The sequence below is a fragment of the Clupea harengus genome, chromosome 22 (genome assembly GCF_900700415.2).
Source record: "Clupea harengus chromosome 22, Ch_v2.0.2, whole genome shotgun sequence".
Lineage (NCBI taxonomy): Eukaryota > Metazoa > Chordata > Actinopteri > Clupeiformes > Clupeidae > Clupea > Clupea harengus.
Window position 1 is genome coordinate 12,476,188 of NC_045173.1, and position 17,300 is coordinate 12,493,487.

At 46.5% G+C, this 17,300-nt stretch overlaps 1 protein-coding gene across 5 annotated transcripts in view; it reads left to right on the top strand.

Moving 5' to 3' along the window:
- Nucleotides 1-1,240: 1,240 nt before the first annotated feature.
- Nucleotides 1,241-17,300, top strand: part of htt (huntingtin) — a 36,328-nt gene continuing 20,268 nt past the window's right edge. For 2 of the 5 annotated variants that reach the window (XM_031560017.2, XM_031560019.2), the window contains exons 1-25: nt 1,241-1,668; nt 3,564-3,647; nt 3,946-4,078; nt 4,367-4,426; nt 4,820-4,899; nt 5,238-5,376; nt 6,849-6,990; nt 7,397-7,575; nt 7,913-8,117; nt 8,389-8,436; nt 8,711-8,788; nt 8,952-9,355; nt 10,692-10,815; nt 11,266-11,384; nt 11,616-11,724; nt 12,092-12,229; nt 12,903-13,061; nt 13,261-13,358; nt 13,862-14,001; nt 14,360-14,423; nt 14,654-14,754; nt 14,864-15,010; nt 15,211-15,331; nt 15,738-15,883; nt 16,861-17,012. In XM_031560017.2, the coding sequence (XP_031415877.1) occupies nt 1,571-1,668; nt 3,564-3,647; nt 3,946-4,078; nt 4,367-4,426; nt 4,820-4,899; nt 5,238-5,376; nt 6,849-6,990; nt 7,397-7,575; nt 7,913-8,117; nt 8,389-8,436; nt 8,711-8,788; nt 8,952-9,355; nt 10,692-10,815; nt 11,266-11,384; nt 11,616-11,724; nt 12,092-12,229; nt 12,903-13,061; nt 13,261-13,358; nt 13,862-14,001; nt 14,360-14,423; nt 14,654-14,754; nt 14,864-15,010; nt 15,211-15,331; nt 15,738-15,883; nt 16,861-17,012 (3,268 nt within the window). In that variant the 5' untranslated portion in view covers nt 1,241-1,570. The remainder of the gene's footprint in view (nt 1,669-3,563; nt 3,648-3,945; nt 4,079-4,366; nt 4,427-4,819; nt 4,900-5,237; nt 5,377-6,848; nt 6,991-7,396; nt 7,576-7,912; nt 8,118-8,388; nt 8,437-8,710; nt 8,789-8,951; nt 9,356-10,691; nt 10,816-11,265; nt 11,385-11,615; nt 11,725-12,091; nt 12,230-12,902; nt 13,062-13,260; nt 13,359-13,861; nt 14,002-14,359; nt 14,424-14,653; nt 14,755-14,863; nt 15,011-15,210; nt 15,332-15,737; nt 15,884-16,860; nt 17,013-17,300) is intronic. The other 3 variants (XM_031560018.2, XM_031560020.2, XM_031560021.2) reach the window with 3 other exon arrangements.

Genomic DNA, 17,300 nt, shown 5'->3' on the forward strand with positions numbered 1-17,300 from the left:
GTGATAAATGCTTTACTGTCCCAACTTTTTTGAATCGAAATTGAATTGAGTGCTTATTTTGAAAACATAATAAAATTCATGAGGTAAAACATCAAATAATGTGCTGTTATATTGTTTTCAATGTAATACAGGTCAAAGAGAATTTACAAATCAATGTTTTCAGTTTTAATTTTAATTTAACATACCGTCCCAACTTTTTCTGATTTGGGGTTGTAAAAGGAAAAGACTAAACTGGACAAAACAAAACATACTGGGAGGAAAATTATTTAAAATATGTTGCAGACAGACAAGTCTAAGTTGAGGTGTTCGGATCACAGAGATGAAACTTGACGAGGCACAGAACAAATTCATAAATGCCAGAGGAGTGCTTAACACCATCTCTCGAGCACGGTAGAGGAAATATGAATATCAATATGTCTGGGGGTGCTTTGGTGCTGGTGAAGTATTTATACATAGAAGGCCATAATTCCATTTTACAATAACTCCATTACCATGCCATACCATGTGGACAGCATTTGACTAGAGCCCATTTTATCCTACAACAGATCCAAAGCATTGCTCCAAATTATGCTAGACCTATTTAGTGAAGAACCTGTGAAGCTGTAACGCTGCAAAGTTTGTAATTGCTGCAAATGGAGGATTCTTTGATGAAAGCAAATTTCCATGGTTATTTTAAGCAACCTTTTGTTATTTTCAGGATGATTTCAAACTTTTCAATGGTAGGTTAGTGTAGGCCCAATATTAGATTATATTTAGTGCTGATGACCATCGAGGCGGCTTTTGTCAGTTTCGGTAGGCTAATATCATGTCCTCACCTACAAATCAATGACATTATATAACAATACACTTTGTTTTGTCCAAAGATATATAGACCAAACCACTGAGTTGTGTCACACCTATGCTCTTATCATGTGATTTGGACACCCTTCACTTGGAAAGAAATAACAGTGTAGGAGAATTTACAGTCTACTGCGCTTAGCCTCTCGAGTCCACAGATCTCACGCAATCCACTCCAATGCTTCTCCGTGGTTTGGTCAGAGCTCTTACACCACAGGCATGCTATATAGATATGATAAAGGCTGACCAGCGTTCAGGATTTCGACAACGTGACGGTAAAAAACAAAAGCCCTGAACCCCTGTCTTAGCGCTCCAATCCTCTTCAAGCAAGGTAGATTCACGTTTCCATTGCTCATTAGAGCTGTCAATCAAACGGGCCTATTCTCTGATTGGTTTTAGTTTGTGGGTCGGCCTCCCAAGCTGTCACAACACTTCCTAGTGAGGCTGATGGTGTGCATCATCAAAGATGGCTTTCAGAGTTGGATGGTTCATCGTTAACGATCAGTTTATTAAGTGAGGCTTTAGCAGACAAATAAAAAGTCCTAGTGTTTATAGAAGACGGGAGCAGTGGACGGAAGCCGTCGCAAGCAGTGTCCATCACCTGCGACGCGCTACGGCCGCCTGCTTCCTTGCAGTATTTTTATCGTCACTACAGCTCATGCTAGCGGGATAGCTAGCTCATTTGTAAATATTAGCCAGCTAGCTAACGTTAGCGACATCTGATCCCGTTAAAATGGCCACCATGGAGAAATTGATGAAGGCCTTTGAGTCTCTTAAGTCATTCCAGCAACAACAGGGACCACCGTCGGCTGAAGAGCTAGTTCAAAAACAGTAAGTGAAGCAACCGCCTAATGCGGTTTAATTTGAGGCCAGATAGCACTTGACTGGTTGCACTTGTGGGGCAGGCTCAGAGACTATTAGCTTGAGAGGAAACTGCCTGTCAAAGGCAATATTCTCTATATGAGGTGTTCATCCCGTGTAGTCCTTTTGTCATGTGATCCTTATGAACGGCGTTCCAGCCATTTGCAGCTAACAACCACTAGTATATGATGTTTATCTGAATACATTTTCTGAAAACGTTTTTTTTTTTTTTATGGGCCAAGGTTAGCTAACGTAACTGTTAGTTAGCTCCATTACAGCTTGGCTGACTAACTGTGGTATACGATGCACTTTTCGCACCCTTTTGGTTCAGTCTTACTAACGTTAGCCGATCAGCTGCTGAGGCAGAGTCGCACTTGCCATTGAACATGTGAACTTTGTGTCCGTAGTAAGAATTTCTGACGCACATAGCTTCTTAATTGAAAAATGACGTAAGGCATCTGTTCGGTCAGCTCTGCGGTTTATCTGATAGCCAGCATGTATCTAAGTAACGTTGGCTGGCCAATGTGTTATGCCAGTCCCATGTCATCTGCACTTGTCATTGAATTTCACAACTAAACGGTCTTGATCAGACAGCAGGCAAGCTATTTAACATTAGGACTGTTGCAGTGGCATAATGAACATTTTCTATGACGACTCAACAAGTGCAAAGAGAAAATTGCCCTTGAAACGAATGTCAATTTTATTGGTTGGTCACACTCAATGTTATCCTCATAGAACTGGTCAATCTGAATTTTCCCCTAAATCATTAAGGTCATGCCAGACCCCTTAGTGTGCAGTGAGACATTTTTCATTTGGATACACACACCTTTAGTTTTCACGTAATTTCTCCTTACACTGTTAATTAGTGAATATCCTTAATAAGGAATACCTTTAGACATCATTCAATGTTTTCAGTGGGTTAACGTGGTACATTCCAGGGCCATTTCACTGGTTTAGGGGAGAGGTTCATATTTAAGATGTAAAATTAAGAAGTTCTGTATGGTAGTGTAGGGTCTAATGAATATGCCAGTTGTAGATGCAACGCAAAGTACTCATTCTATAGCTATAATGGAAATATGACTGTGTGGAAAATAATGCTAACTATGTCGGCTATTCCTCACCCGCTATTTATTTTTCTAAGGGCAGATGTTGTACGATTAAAGAACAATAAAACACTGCTCTTACATCTTGGGTGGAATTGCTAAATAACTCTTTATGGGATTCATATGTAGTCATAACATCTGCACACATTTCCTTCATTCATTTTGCACTCTCAGTCTAGCCCAGTGTAAATGCATTGACAGCATGGTTGCTCAGTGGCACCTGCCCATACCATTCCTCCTGAATGCTGTGTGTTGATAAAGGGAGCTCAAGGCTAAACCACTTTTTGGGTCCACTTTTTAAAAAGAGATCTCAGCCTAAACGATTGTTCACACATCATTTGACATTTGCTTAAATCCTGTTTATAAATTTCACTTCCACAATGTCACTGGATGGGCATGTCATTGCCAGCATCGTTTGTATATCCCCCAAAGTGGTCTTTGTGTTTGCATTTTACAAACAACTGATGTGATTTCAAAGAGCCTGAAGCTTAGGCTAAATACCGTTGTTAAGGGTTTGGAAATTAGACTCAGTAGGTCTCCCAAAAAGGGTGCGTTAAATAAAATTACAGAATCACAGAATCTCGCAATGGGGGTGTCAGACAAAGTACAGAATTCTCTCATTTACTAATTTTATTATAATTAATGTGATTTTGACATGAGTTAGTAATTTTGGATTTTTAAGTATCATTCTCCTTTACAGGTACCCATTTATTTTTTGTTGTTGTCAAAATCCAAGTCAAATATCCTTTTGTGTTTCTGTAGGAAAAAAGATCTTGCTACCACCAAAAAGGATCGGGTGACCCACTGTCTGACGATATGTGAAAACATTGTGGCACAGTCTCTAAGGTATGCCATTTAACCCCGAGAAATGGTCAGTGAGTTACAGCAATTAAGATCTTTCCGTGATTATTTGCTGTCTCTGTTACTGTCTTAGTGAGTAGAAAATAAAGGCAGTATTTATTTGAATATTTGTCTAGTTAATGTTATTGTACAGTAGTTAGCATCTTGAATTAATATATCATAGTAAGTGTTGATCAGTAACACGGGGCTAATTAATAAGGTAATATCGACAGTGAGACAGTAACACCTACAGCGTTTGTGAAGTGACAGGAATCCCTATCTCTCTCTCTCTTGCCCCCTATTGTACTGGGATCAGAACCTCGCCAGAGTTCCAGAAGCTGCTGGGCATCGCCATGGAGATGTTCCTGCTGTGCACCGATGATAAGGAGTCTGATGTCAGGATGGTGGCGGACGAGTGCCTCAATAAAATCATCAAAGTGAGAGAAAGCTACATTCAGTGCCAGTCTTCTACAATTTAGACAGGAATGCAATGTTAATGAAGTTGCATCAAAGTGTTTGATCTGTAGTCACTACCTGTTTAAAATTAGGATTAGATTTAATTATGACTGATAGTCCGTGGTGACAAATAGTACGCCGCTGTAGAGTAAAGCACAGACAGAGTGCTTGGGCACTGCTTGATGTTTTCAGCTTCCCTGCTTCATTAATCTGTTTTGAAAGGGTCTGTGACTCTGGTACCAATGTGTGACATTTCCCATGTCTCTCAGGCATTGATGGACTCCAACTTGCCCAGGCTGCAGCTGGAGCTCTACAAAGAAATTAAGAAGGTAAAAGAATCGCCCACAAATCCATCGACCTTAGCTGTAGGAATGTACGATACAAAATAGGATTGTGGTCTGATGTGATCTTTTTCACTTTGCTCAAATCCCAAACAGCTGTTGAAAAACCGACAAGATAATATCTATTCCATCTAGAAATACAGGCCAAACTATATTTTTGAATATGAAAATCAAACGATGGGTAATGCATTCTGCAACATCATTTTCAGAAAGTTATCCTTCTACATTCTCATTGTGTTTTCCTTATTGTATAATAGAAACAATATATTTTGCTCAAAGAACATCATCTGTCATTATTGCAGGTGCTCAGTGTGTTAGTATGTTGATGTCTCTGGTCATTAAGTGCATCAGACTGGTAAGTCCTCTCTGTCTCTCTTACAGAATGGCGCCCCCCGTAGTCTGCGAGCTGCCTTGTGGAGGTTCGCAGAGCTGGCCCATCTCATTCGGCCGCAGAAGTGCAGGTGTGTGCCCTCTGGCTGCTTTGAGTAGGGCCATGAAGGCCTCCTGCAGAGATGCTGAGATCTGGGGGGGCCGTTTGAGCATATGGTGTATTAGTGTGTGGGTAGTGTGCTATGGAGCCGGCAGTGGGACAGCATGCCTGAAAGAAGAGGAAGTGGACATGTCGCCGCCTCTAAATGAGAGTGCGGCTTGTGTGAGAGTGTGAGAACTCTCTATAGGTGTCTCAGCACAGCTCTCTTCCCTAGTTATTTTTTTTCCCTCCAAGTCTGTGTCTGTTATAACTTTCTTTCCTTCCTTTTTCCTGCTTCGGTGCCCCTCTACCACACTCTCGCTCCTGTAGACCCTATCTCGTCAACCTCCTACCCTGTTTGACGCGCATCGCTAAGCGCCAGGAGGAAGCGGTGCAGGAGACTCTGGCCGCCGCTATTCCCAAGATAATGTCTGCCCTGGGTCAGTTTGCCAATGACGGAGAGATCAAGGTGAGGCTGGCTTGCTTTTCCTTCTCATGGCCAAGTCCTAAGCTCCCTGTGTTTTACAGTGTTTGGGTTATCTGAAGGGTTGCAGTTGGACATCCAGCTCCTTCTCGAGCAAGACACTCGTGTCCAATTAGTCCTGAAAGCACCTACTCCCTTTCATGACCGCCCTTACCGCACTTCATCTTTGTGTGTGTGTGTGTTGGGGGGGGGGGTCACTGAAAGGCATTCAGTGTAAAGGGGTTTGACTGCCCTCAGACCGCTTACTGGACTTAAGCTTCAATGCTGTCTTTGTCTTTCAGTTATGTTCACTTGATTCCTAAGTATGGCCATAGTCTCACAGAAGTGCACCAGCACTATTAACACCCAGCCCTAAGTCACAGATTGGGCTCAACACCCAGCCCAACACACACACACACACACACACACACACACACACACACACACACACAGAGATTAGACAGCATTCATTTAACCGTATCCTTCAACATGTGACGTGCCGTGCGGGCCGTGTAATATGTGCTTATTACATGATTTGCTGTGAAGCATGCCGTATAGGCAGCTGAGGCTGTGACACTTCACGCTACACTGCCCGTGGTGCCTCCAGGGTCTGTTGCGCATGCTTTTCTCCAGCAGCCCAGAGGGTTACATCATGCACTAAATATGGACGATGATGATGACTATGATGATGATGATGATGATGATGATTGCCAGTGTGGTTGAATTATCCATGACGTGGCTGCCCCTTTCCACACACTCGGACGCACACTCACTTGGATGCACTCAAACACACACACATACTCACATGCAAACATGGAAACACGTATGTGCTCTGGAGAGGCAACAACCCCGTTTTCCTCCTCCCTGAGTGGAGCTGTGTTTTGGTCTCTGAATTTCTCCATCACGCACGCACACACGCACACACGCGCACGCACACACACATATGCTCCCACCTCCCTCACACACCCAGGGGACTGCAGGTGAGTGCTGTTGTCAGGCAGCTCCACCCCACTCCTCTGAAGCTGTTGCCTGTACACTTGTGTCCCTTTGTTGTACAGAAGAGTTCTCACAGACAGGGCTCGACGTGCTTAATATCAGATTGCAGGCAACTTCACGGTGTGATTTTGATGAAATCACCATGACACGTTTACAACCATGTACATGAAGTTCTTTATTGGGAGTTTATTACTGTCCACTATATTAAACTTAGATATTATGCTGAATTCAGTTTATTTATTTATTTCATGTACGTCCTCATTAAGTATATATGAACATGATCATTCAGGGTGTTAATTGTAAATAATGGTGGGGTGCCATCCATACACAATAAAACTGCTTTCCATCAGGTGTATTAACAAAAACAACATAAACAATGATATTTGCTAATATTAATAACAAAGCTAATGTTTGAAAGTAACTCTCTCTCCCTCTGTGTGTGTGTGTGTGTGTGTGTGTGTGTGTGTGTGTTTACACCTCAGGTGTTGCTGAAGGCGTTTGTAGCTAATCTTAAATCCAGCTCGCCCACCATCCGCAGAACCGCAGCCAGCTGTGCAGTCAGCGTGTGTCAGCACTCACGCAGAACACATTACTTCTACACCTGGCTCCTCAATGTGCTGCTGGGTAGGACACACACACACACACACAGACAGACACTCACACTTTTTCTCTGCCTCCTGAAATCAAACTCAACAGACATGGCTTGTCTAGCACACATTATTGTATTCATTTAATTAAGAAAATTCCTTGTTTTTGCTAATAAATGACAAAATTGCTATTGTGCACCTAGAATGTGCCCGTGTTGTCACATCTCAATAGTTCAATTGATGTCAAAAGACCTATCATTTAATTAAGGCTTCCATTATCTCTTATCTCTCTCTCTATCTCTCTCTCTCTCTCTCTCTCACACTGCGTGCTACACTTAATTATGTGTTTACCCTGTTCACCCATTCTGTCCTCTCTCTCTCTCTCTCTCTCTCTCTCTCTCTCTCTCTCTCTCTCTCTCTCTCTCTCTCTCTCTCTCTCTCAGGCCTGGTGGTGCCCGTGGATGAGGAGCGGCCCAATCACCTGATCCTGGGCGTGCTGCTCACCCTGCGCTACCTGATGCCTCTGCTCCAGCAGCAGGTGCCCAACACCAGCCTCAAGGGCAGCTTCGGCGTCATGCGCAAGGAGGCCGACATCTCCCCGTCCCCGGAGCAGCTGGTCCAGGTACAGTGTCGCCATCACTGCTGCATCGTAGGCTACATAGAACGCCGCCCTAGGGGTTCACATACTGAACAGTGACACTGCAGTTCCACTGATCTAAGTGTGCTTCTATGCTGTAGACTACAGCATCCATGTGAGGTTTTGCTGAGAGTGTGCTGGGTGAAGTGTGTTTTTAATCTTCGATTAGGCGTTCTTCAGGGTTTGGATTGAGATTTCTGTTGTATCTGTTGAATGCAGTTGTTACGTTAGAACCTGAGTTGAGCGTGTCAGGTGTATGGCGTGTATGTGTGTTGAGAATCGGACCTGAGTCTCCTCGCCCCCGCCCCGCCTCCTTCCGCAGGTGTACGAGCTGACGCTGCACTACACGCAGCACTGCGACCACAACGTGGTGACCGCCTCGCTGGAGCTGCTGCAGCAGGTGTTCCGCACGCCGCCCCCCGAGCTGCTGCACGCGCTCATCACGCCCGGCACCCTGCCCCGCCCCACCGTCTTCCGCCAGGAGGTGGAGGGCCGAGCCCGCAGCGGCAGCATCGTGGAGCTCATCGGTAAACGACGCCACGACAACTGCGTTTACCCACAAGCCCCTCTGTCTCATGTACTCATCCTGCCTCTTCACTTTTCCTACTGCTGCACTAGTTCAGTTTACCACTTTCACTCGATTCGTTCTGACACTCTCCTTGACTTCCCCTTCTCCGATCGGGTGCTCTGTGAATGCTCACACCTTGCAAGCCCTTAACCAAAGCCTTTTCTCCTGCGGGCTGCAAGGGCTTCTTTTCTTTTCTTGCCTTTTATTTCCTGTTTCCTCTCTGCCTGCAGCTGGCGGAGGCTCGTCGTGGAGCCCGCTCCTCCTCAGGAAGCAGAAAGGTGACTTCCTGTGCTACTCCCTAACTCAACCCCCCCCCCCCCCCCCTCCCACCTGCTTTCTCAGTGCTTTATTTCTCCTTTAGTTCTGGATCTTTAGGTCCGCCTTCTCTGGTTATGCCTCTGGTTATATCGTAGATGAGATAAGAAATGGTAATTGGGAAAGACCTGAAGAGGCCTCTGTCTCGTTTGTCCATTGTGTTGTCTTGACCTACTGGCTTAAAGTTGACAGCGTTGCATTAGCATGTATTTGACACTATTTCACTCCACCCTTCAGGAAAAGTGCTTTCGGGGGAGGAGGAGGGGTTAGAGGATGACCCCGAAACGAGGGCAGAGGTCACCAGCTCCTTCGCAGGTGAGGAAGAGAGCTGCTGCCGCAAAGATCAGCTCTTAATTGGCACTGCTCTTGATTCATGCACCACAGGCCAAACCACTCAGTACAGATCATCCAGGATCGTTGCTACAAACCCCTGCAAAATTCACCTTTTTAAATGTCATTATTTGCTCTTTCTCTCTAGGCAGCGAGTCTGGCAGCGAGGTGTTGGGGCCGTCGGCAGACATCATCACGCAGCAGCCACGCTCCTCCCAGCATGCCATGCAGCCGGGCGACTCGGTAGAGCTGAGCGCCACCTCCGAGCAGGGCGCGGGCACCAGCAGCGGAGCAGGCAGCGACAGCGGGCCTGACGAGGCCGAGGACGACCGCGAGGACGAGGACATGCTGAGCCGCAGCTCCAGCGGTGGAGCGGGAGGCAGTGGCGTCCCCACGGCAACGGTGGCAACCGGCGAGGAGTCTGTGACGGATGGCAACTCCAGACAGGACCCGCAGCAGCAGCAGGGGCCCTCTGTGGCCCCGAGTGACAGCTCCCAGACCACCACGGAGGGGCCTGACTCGGCCGCCACGCCCTCGGAGTGCCCCGAGCTCGTAAGTGTGCCTCGGGTCAGCCCTAGCCTGAGCCCCAGCCCGATCCCGCCCTCTCCGACCTCCACCGAGGGGCCCGATGCCTCCACACACTCCGACAGCTCTTCCTCCACCAGCGAGGCATCTTCGGCCTACCGGCCATCCTCTTCTTCCTCTTCCTCCTCTTCTTCTTCCTCCTGTTCTGTGTCCTCGCTGGCCAGCGGGAGTGACCAGGTCAGCAGGCGGCTTCAGAAGAGTTTGCTTTTTCTTTTTTTTTCTTTTTTCGCTTTTTTCTTCGTTTGTTTATCTTTTTGTTGTTTAATAGGGAGAGGGAGGGTGGCTTTTGGTGTCTTCCCTCCCAGTCGTCGTCTTTCGATATTGGTCCCATGACCCTATTCTTATTCTTTTGGACCTCCCCTTTCTTGCACGTTCTGATTGGCTGTTTATTGAGATAAGGGAGAAAAAAAAACAACCCTGCTACGGTGCCAACCTTTTCAAGTCTCTCTCCCCTCATAGATGTAGACCCGATGACCCCACCCCTACCCCTCCCAACTTGGATGTTGTCATCTTCGACTCATTTCTTTTCCCCCCTCTAGTAGAGATCTGCGGGCTCCAAAACCTCTTCCTCCTCTCCTGTTAAGAAGGCACGCATGGACAGTGTCATCCCTCCAGTGCCCACGTCGTGTCTGCATTACTGATCTTTTTCTTTCTGATATCGACATTTTCTTTCTTTCTTCAGTTCATTTTGAAGGTGCCTGAAACCATGAGCATGTTAGCTTGCCCATGGAGAGCCCTGAACAACCCTATCCCAGCTCCTGCCCCATCTGCCTTGCCCTATTCCAACATGCCCTGAACTGCCTACAGGAAGGCCTGCTCACCAGTGCCAAGTTTACTCCATTTCCATCCAGATTTAGCACAGGAAAAACTATATGAAGACAATGAAAATGTGAACACAATCTTCGCAATGATCATTATCTTCTTATTAATTACTATATTTTTTAACAAAACTTCAATTTAACTGGAACATAAGTTCAGTCCTACATCTTACAGTGTGAAGTACATACTAGTTGAAAGGCATACTGAATGAAATTCTTGCCATTAAAAAAAAACACACGGTTGTATGTGTGTAGGCCTTTCCTTAGGCAAAACAAGTAGTGTTCCTGGGCATTGTTTCCTTATCATTGGCAATAAGTGGTAATGAAGGATCAGTTATTGTTTAATGAATGTTTGTTGTCTTTGTCACTTTGTGTATATGCATGCATACATGCATATATTTCTGCCTGTGTCTGAATTTGTCAGTGTAAAAATTAATTTGTTTAATAACATAATATTGGTATATGTGTGTGTGTGTGTGTGAAAGGTTCTGGATGGCAGCGAGAGTCAGTATTCAGGAATGCAGATTGGAACACTACAGGATGAGGAAGAGGAGGGAGGAGCCCCTGCCCCAGAGGAGCCACTGGAACCCTTCGCCCAATCGGTGTTAGGTATGTGTCCCCACCAATCAGCTATGAGTATGAACAGCATTGGATTAACAAGACATATTAGAACCTTGCCCATCCCTACTTCAGACTGTTCCCATAGCTTAATGTTTGCTCAGTGTTTTCAAAGCCTAGACGAGAGATCTGATATGTAATCCCTTCATTGTGTCCACTGTGGACTGATCAAACCTATGTAGATAGATATGTAGCTCCCTTTCTTAGAACTTCCACTCACCAGGGCAGATTTCAGGGCAGATAAGTAAAGTGACATTTATGAACTGACACCACCTGGGTCATGTCTTGAAGTTCAAACTGGACCGCTAGCTACTGGAATTCTCTTGCATTAGTCACTGTGAAAACCAATTGCAAGCAGAAAGATTGGCAGATGTAGCCCCTTCAGAGAGGGAAATGGGCTCTAATCTCTGTCCCCCCTCTGCCCTGCTCCTGCTGCTGAAGCCTTGAGCAAGCCCCACCTGCTGGAGGGGAAAGGGCACAACAGGCAGGCGTCTGACAGCAGTGTGGACCGCTTCATACCAAAGGATGAGCCGCCGGAGCCCGCTGACCCGGAAATCAAGGTCAGTCACACAGACACTTTAACAAACGCAGGTGCATACAGAGTCACAGGCACACACACACACACACACACACACACACACACACACACACACACACACACACACACACACACACAAATGGTCAGATCTGCTGAGGTCCTTTCTTGAGATATAACATACAGTCAGTCCCATAATGAAACCCCCAGAGAAGGTATTATTTGAGCCTGACAGTGTTTTCTTTTTGTCCTGCAGCCATCCAGGATAAAAGGGGAGATTGGACACTACACCGACCTGAAGGAGCCTCTGGTTCACTGCGTGCGCCTCCTGTCAGCCTCCTTCTTGCTCACTGGGCAGAAAAATGGTGAGGAGAAGGGCAGGGGGGGTTAGTCCAGGAGACAGGGAGGAGACGCAGCTGCAGCTAGACTACAGGCCTATTCAATTATATCCTGCTCTTAAGCAAAATAGCCACTCGCATTGTGACTGTTTGTTCAAATATTACATTGGTTCAAATCCAATCATGAAATCTCTGATATGAATGTGGATATGTATTTAGAACCTTATATCACCGATATATGTATGACATATGAAATGCACCTTAAGGGTTCTATGTGATTCAGAACAAAAACTTTATTCTAGATTCTGCTCTGCAGAACTATTGGCACATATCTTTGGTGCTGGTGGCTGTGGTGTGTGTGTGTTCTAACTGTTGTGTGTTGGCTGTGCTGCAGGTGTGGTGCCCGACCGAGAGGTGCGTGTGAGTGTGAAGGCCCTGGCAGTGAGCTGTGTGGGGGCGGCCGCCGCTCTCCACCCGGAGGCCTTCTTCAACACGCTCTACCTGGAGCCGCTAGACGGCCAAGCCCCAGGCGGTGAGCACAGACACACACACACACACACACACACACAGAGAGAGAGAGACAGACCTCACACACCTTACACACACACACACACACACACACACACACACACACACACACACACACAGAGACAGACCTCACACACCTTACACACACACACACACACACACACAGAGACAGACCTCACACACCTTACACACTCACACAAACACAGAGACAGACCTCACACACCTCACACACACACACACACACACACACACACACACACACACACACACACACACAGAGACAGACCTCACACACCTTACACACCTCACACACAAACACAGAGACAGACCTCACACACCTTACACACACACACACAGAGACAGACCTCACACACCTCACACACACACACACACACACACACACACACACACACACACACACACACACACACACACACACACAGAGACAGACCTCACACACCTTACACACACACACACACACAAACACAGAGACAGACCTCACACACCTTACACACCTCACACACAATGATGTTTACGCACAAGACACCAGTCTGTCACATTGCATTCTTCTTAGAGTACACAAAGAATGGAGGTTTAAGAATGTGCACAAACCTTATGTAATACAGGGTGTCTCTCTTTGAACCTTGACATGCCTCTCTTGTCTTCATCCTTCACAGAGCAACAGTACATCAGTGACATCCTGACGTACGTGGAACACGGGGACCCCCAGATCCGCGGGACCACGGCCATCCTCTGTGGGGCTCTGATCCAGGCCATCCTGCTCAAGACACGCTTCAACGTGGAGGCCTGGCTGCCCACCGTCCACAGCGCCACTGGTGAGCCCCGACCAACACACAGACACAGACACTCATTCACAGTGTCTCTCGTCAGTCGCTTACAGTGGAGTGAACACAAGTATTTACTCATGATTCATGGCTGCTCTGACCACTATTAGTAGAGCTCCTCTCCTCTCCTCTCCTCTCCTCTCCTCTCCTCTTTGTGACTCACCCGTTCTCTTCCTTCTCTCCTCCGCAGGTAACCCCATCTCTCTGGTGGACTTAGTGCCTCTGCTGCAGAGGTGCTTGCGGGATGAGTCATCTGTGACCTGTAAGATGGCCTGTGCTGCAGTGAGGGTGAGTAGGTGGCTGTGTACTAAGTACTGTGAATAGGTGGCCCAAAGGCTCAAAGAACAGGTTGGATAGGCTCAACTGTGAGTGGTGGCCGTAAGGGTAATCCATGTGATCTAGATAACAGCAAACAGTGATGGAACATAGTTACGATTAAATACATTAAGAACTGTTGTGGCATATGCATATAGAACCGCTGTAGCTAGATTCTAGATGACTACAACAACGGAAAATACATCGTACTTGCCACATAGTTGTTGCGTGGAAGCAAGCAATGGTTATAATCCATTTCTCTCTTGCGTACATAAGTCCAAAGCCTACCTGTGTGAATTATAGTTAGCCAGGCTTGCATACTTTTCATTTCTGAAATATAAATGTATTTTCTCACAGTGTCCAGCCCCCCACCTCCCCAGGATGGGTCAACTGTGCAGTAGTCTGTTGTAGTGACAGAAGTGACCTTGGAGGCCATGTTGTAAGAGGTGACGTCTTTCTGTGTGCTTGTGTTCCAGCACTGCATCATGGCTCTGAGCAGCAGCAGCTTCAGTCAGCTGGGCCTGCAGCTGCTCATTGACCTGCTGGCCCTCAGGGACTGCTCTTACTGGCTCGTCCGCACGGAGCTGCTGGAGACCGTGGCTGAGATGGACTTCAGGTGAATATTGCATTTCTAGACATAGACATAGTAGTAGTTGTATAGAACAAGTACAGAACAAGTAGTTCTAAAAGGAGAAGGCTCACACAGAGTCTATACCTTTGTACCTAGATATGATGTAGTAGGGGCATATTATATACATACTGTACACAAACAGTATGTATACACAATACACAAACACAATGTATACACAAACCCTAGTTATCTCTCCCTTGCCCCTTAATTCAATGAGGCATGTAAACTTACTTCAAAAGAACTTCAATGTAATTTATTAACAGTGGCAAACAGATTTTGCACATGAAGAGTGTTGTAAATATATTCTGTTTGCTACTATTGGAATTTTGTCCTTGCCTTTCAGATTGGTTAATTTCCTTGAGCGGAGAACGGATACTTTGCACAAAGGAGAACATCATTACACTGGGGTATGTGCACACGCTTTTATAGAGGTCGTAGAGGTCACAGCAGCTACACACACACACACATCATTAGCAGTCCTTGTTTCACTATGACATTTGATATAACATACATAGCACATGTATTAGACTTTTAAGAATGTCTGTTGTACTTGTCTAAAAGCCCCTCACTGGAGTTGAATTGGTTAGTGTTGTGACATAGTTGGCGCTTTCTAATTTTTCCCCTCTTCTTTTCTCAGCTGCTCCGACTGCAGGACAGGGTCCTCCGTGATGTCATCATCTACCTTCTGGGGGACGACGACCCCAGAGTCAGACGTGTTGCTGCTGCTACTGTCAACAGGTACACAAACACAACGCACACATGCACAGAAAACACTTGGACAAAATGAAGGCCAACAGCATAATGAACAATTATTGAAATAAAATGATTTGGCATGTGTGTCCTCCAGGGTGGTGTCACGGCTGTTTTACGACTGTGACCAGGCGCAGGCTGACCCCGTGGTGGCCATCGCTCGTGAGCAGAGCAGTGTGTACCTCCAGCTGCTGATGCACGAGACCCAGCCACCCTCCCAGTTCACCGTCAGCACCATCACCAGGTACTCTCCCACCAGCTCCCACCAGCCCTCCAGGCAGTTTGGTGTTGAATGGAAGATGAATCGCAGATCTGGAGTCTTCCATTATTTCCAAAGCACCATAGACGTTTTAAAGTCCATAAAACTCCTAGTCTATAGGAAACAGAAGTCAACCCATATTAACTTGTGTCTTAACACGTACGTGTATGTTTGTGTGTCTGCAGGACGTACAGAGGCTACAACTTGGCTCAGGGTACGTCTGACGTGACTATAGAGAACAACCTGTCCCGGGTTATAAGCGCGGTGTCCCACGCCTTCTCCTCCTCCACCTCCAGAGCCCTCACTGTGAGTGTCACCTCCTCCCCAGTTGTCTCCTCTCCTCCAGGGCTCTACTCCAACCTCGTTTTAAGATTCTGCAACAGGAATTACTGTTGTGTCTTCTGTAGTCCCTGGATGTGACATGCGATAAAGTTTATCTTATGAAGGAAGTCTTTTGTTAATCTGAGAGCCATCCAAAGCAAGCCCATACAGACTACGGTAGTGTCATTGTAGGATGTTAATTGAAATGAATAGAATGCCTATATTGTCATTGTATAGCTTTGCGTACGATGAATTTTTGTGCCATGAGGAACATCATATAACAACACAAGAATACAATAAAGTCAATAAAAGATAATGGCTGCCTCGCGTTCAGTGAGTCTTCCCTGCTGGATGATTCATGTGTTATTGCTGGTTGTTTTGTGTTGTGTAGTTTGGCTGCTGTGAGGCCCTGTGCCTGTTGAGCTCCAGCTATCCGGTGTGCAGCTGGAGCACAGGCTGGCACTGTGGCTACGTCAGCTCCACCATCAGCCACCTCAGCCGCTCCAGCCAGTACCGCAGCCGTGGCCGCTCACACAGGTACACACACACACATGTGCGCGCATAAACACAGACGCGCACACACACACACACACACATGTGCGCGCACACACACAGACGCGCACACACACACACACACACACACACACACACACACACACACACACACACACACACACACACACACACACAGACATGCGCACACATGCACACACCCACACACACATGCGCACACATGCACACACCCACACACACACATACACACACACAAAGCCCTTAACATCCACACACTGTGTGACAGTTGGCAACTTTCAGTTTGTTTTCAGTTATTTGTGTGTGTAACGTGTCATATCTATGGTCTGTGCAGCCTGCCGATATGTTGTTTCTAAGGGTGTGTAGCCTTGTGTGGTGGCTTACTCTCTCTACTGTATATGTTTGTTCTACTTCTGCAAGCACTTGTTGCATTCTCTGTTTGCATTCTCTGTTTCTATTTACCCTGTCAGTCTAGGTGTACAGTGGCGTGCTTGTGAACGATGTGTGTTTGTGTGTGGGTGTGTGTTTCTATACGTGTGTATCAATTAATCCTACATTAGTAATTACTGTGCTTTCTACCCACTCTATGGTGGCTGGTTGATAAGGACTGTGAGTTTGTGGAGAGCACAGTGTGGTTGTAGCACATTTCTGTATCTACATGGAATGTTTACACTTGCTTCATATGAACCCACAAACCCATATCATATCTGTATGTCTTAATGTTACCTACTGTGTGTGTGTGTGTGTGTGTGTGTGTGTGTGTGTGTGTGTGTGTGTGTGTGTGTGTGTGTGTGTGTGTGTGTGTGTGTGTGTGTGTGTGTGTGTGTGTGTGTGTGTGTGTGTGTGTGTGTGTGTGAGAGAGAGAGTTTGTGTGTGAGAGTGTGTGTGTGTGTGTGAGAGTCTCTGTGTGTGAGAATCTCTGTGAGTGCGTGTGTGTGAGAGAGTAATATTAGTAAAAGTGCCTGTGCCTGCCCTCCCACCAGCCTGTCCCAGTCGAGCACTGCTGAGGAGCCCAGGAGATGCCTGACCGTGGGCATGGCCAACATGGTGCTGTCCCTGCTCTCCTCCGCCTGGTTCCCCCTGGACCTCTCTGCCCACCAGGACGCCCTGCTGCTGGCTGGGAACCTGCTGGCCGGTGAGATGCTCATCTCCAGTTATCACACCACTGCACTGGGGGAAGCCTGTGTTACCCTACAAACAATCCGTCATGTCCAAGATTTTATAAGTCCTGTTGACAACATTACATGAACTGAATTTAATCATTTTTAATTGATTTTTTTGCACAGAATTCTACTACTATTCTAATCAGCTGAGCTTGATGTATGAACCACACCGTAACCGTATGTTAAACAGTTGTAGCCCTTAAACCCTTCAGTCACGGCTGCTGTGATCAGAACCAGTGACGCACTGGTGTGCTTGTAGA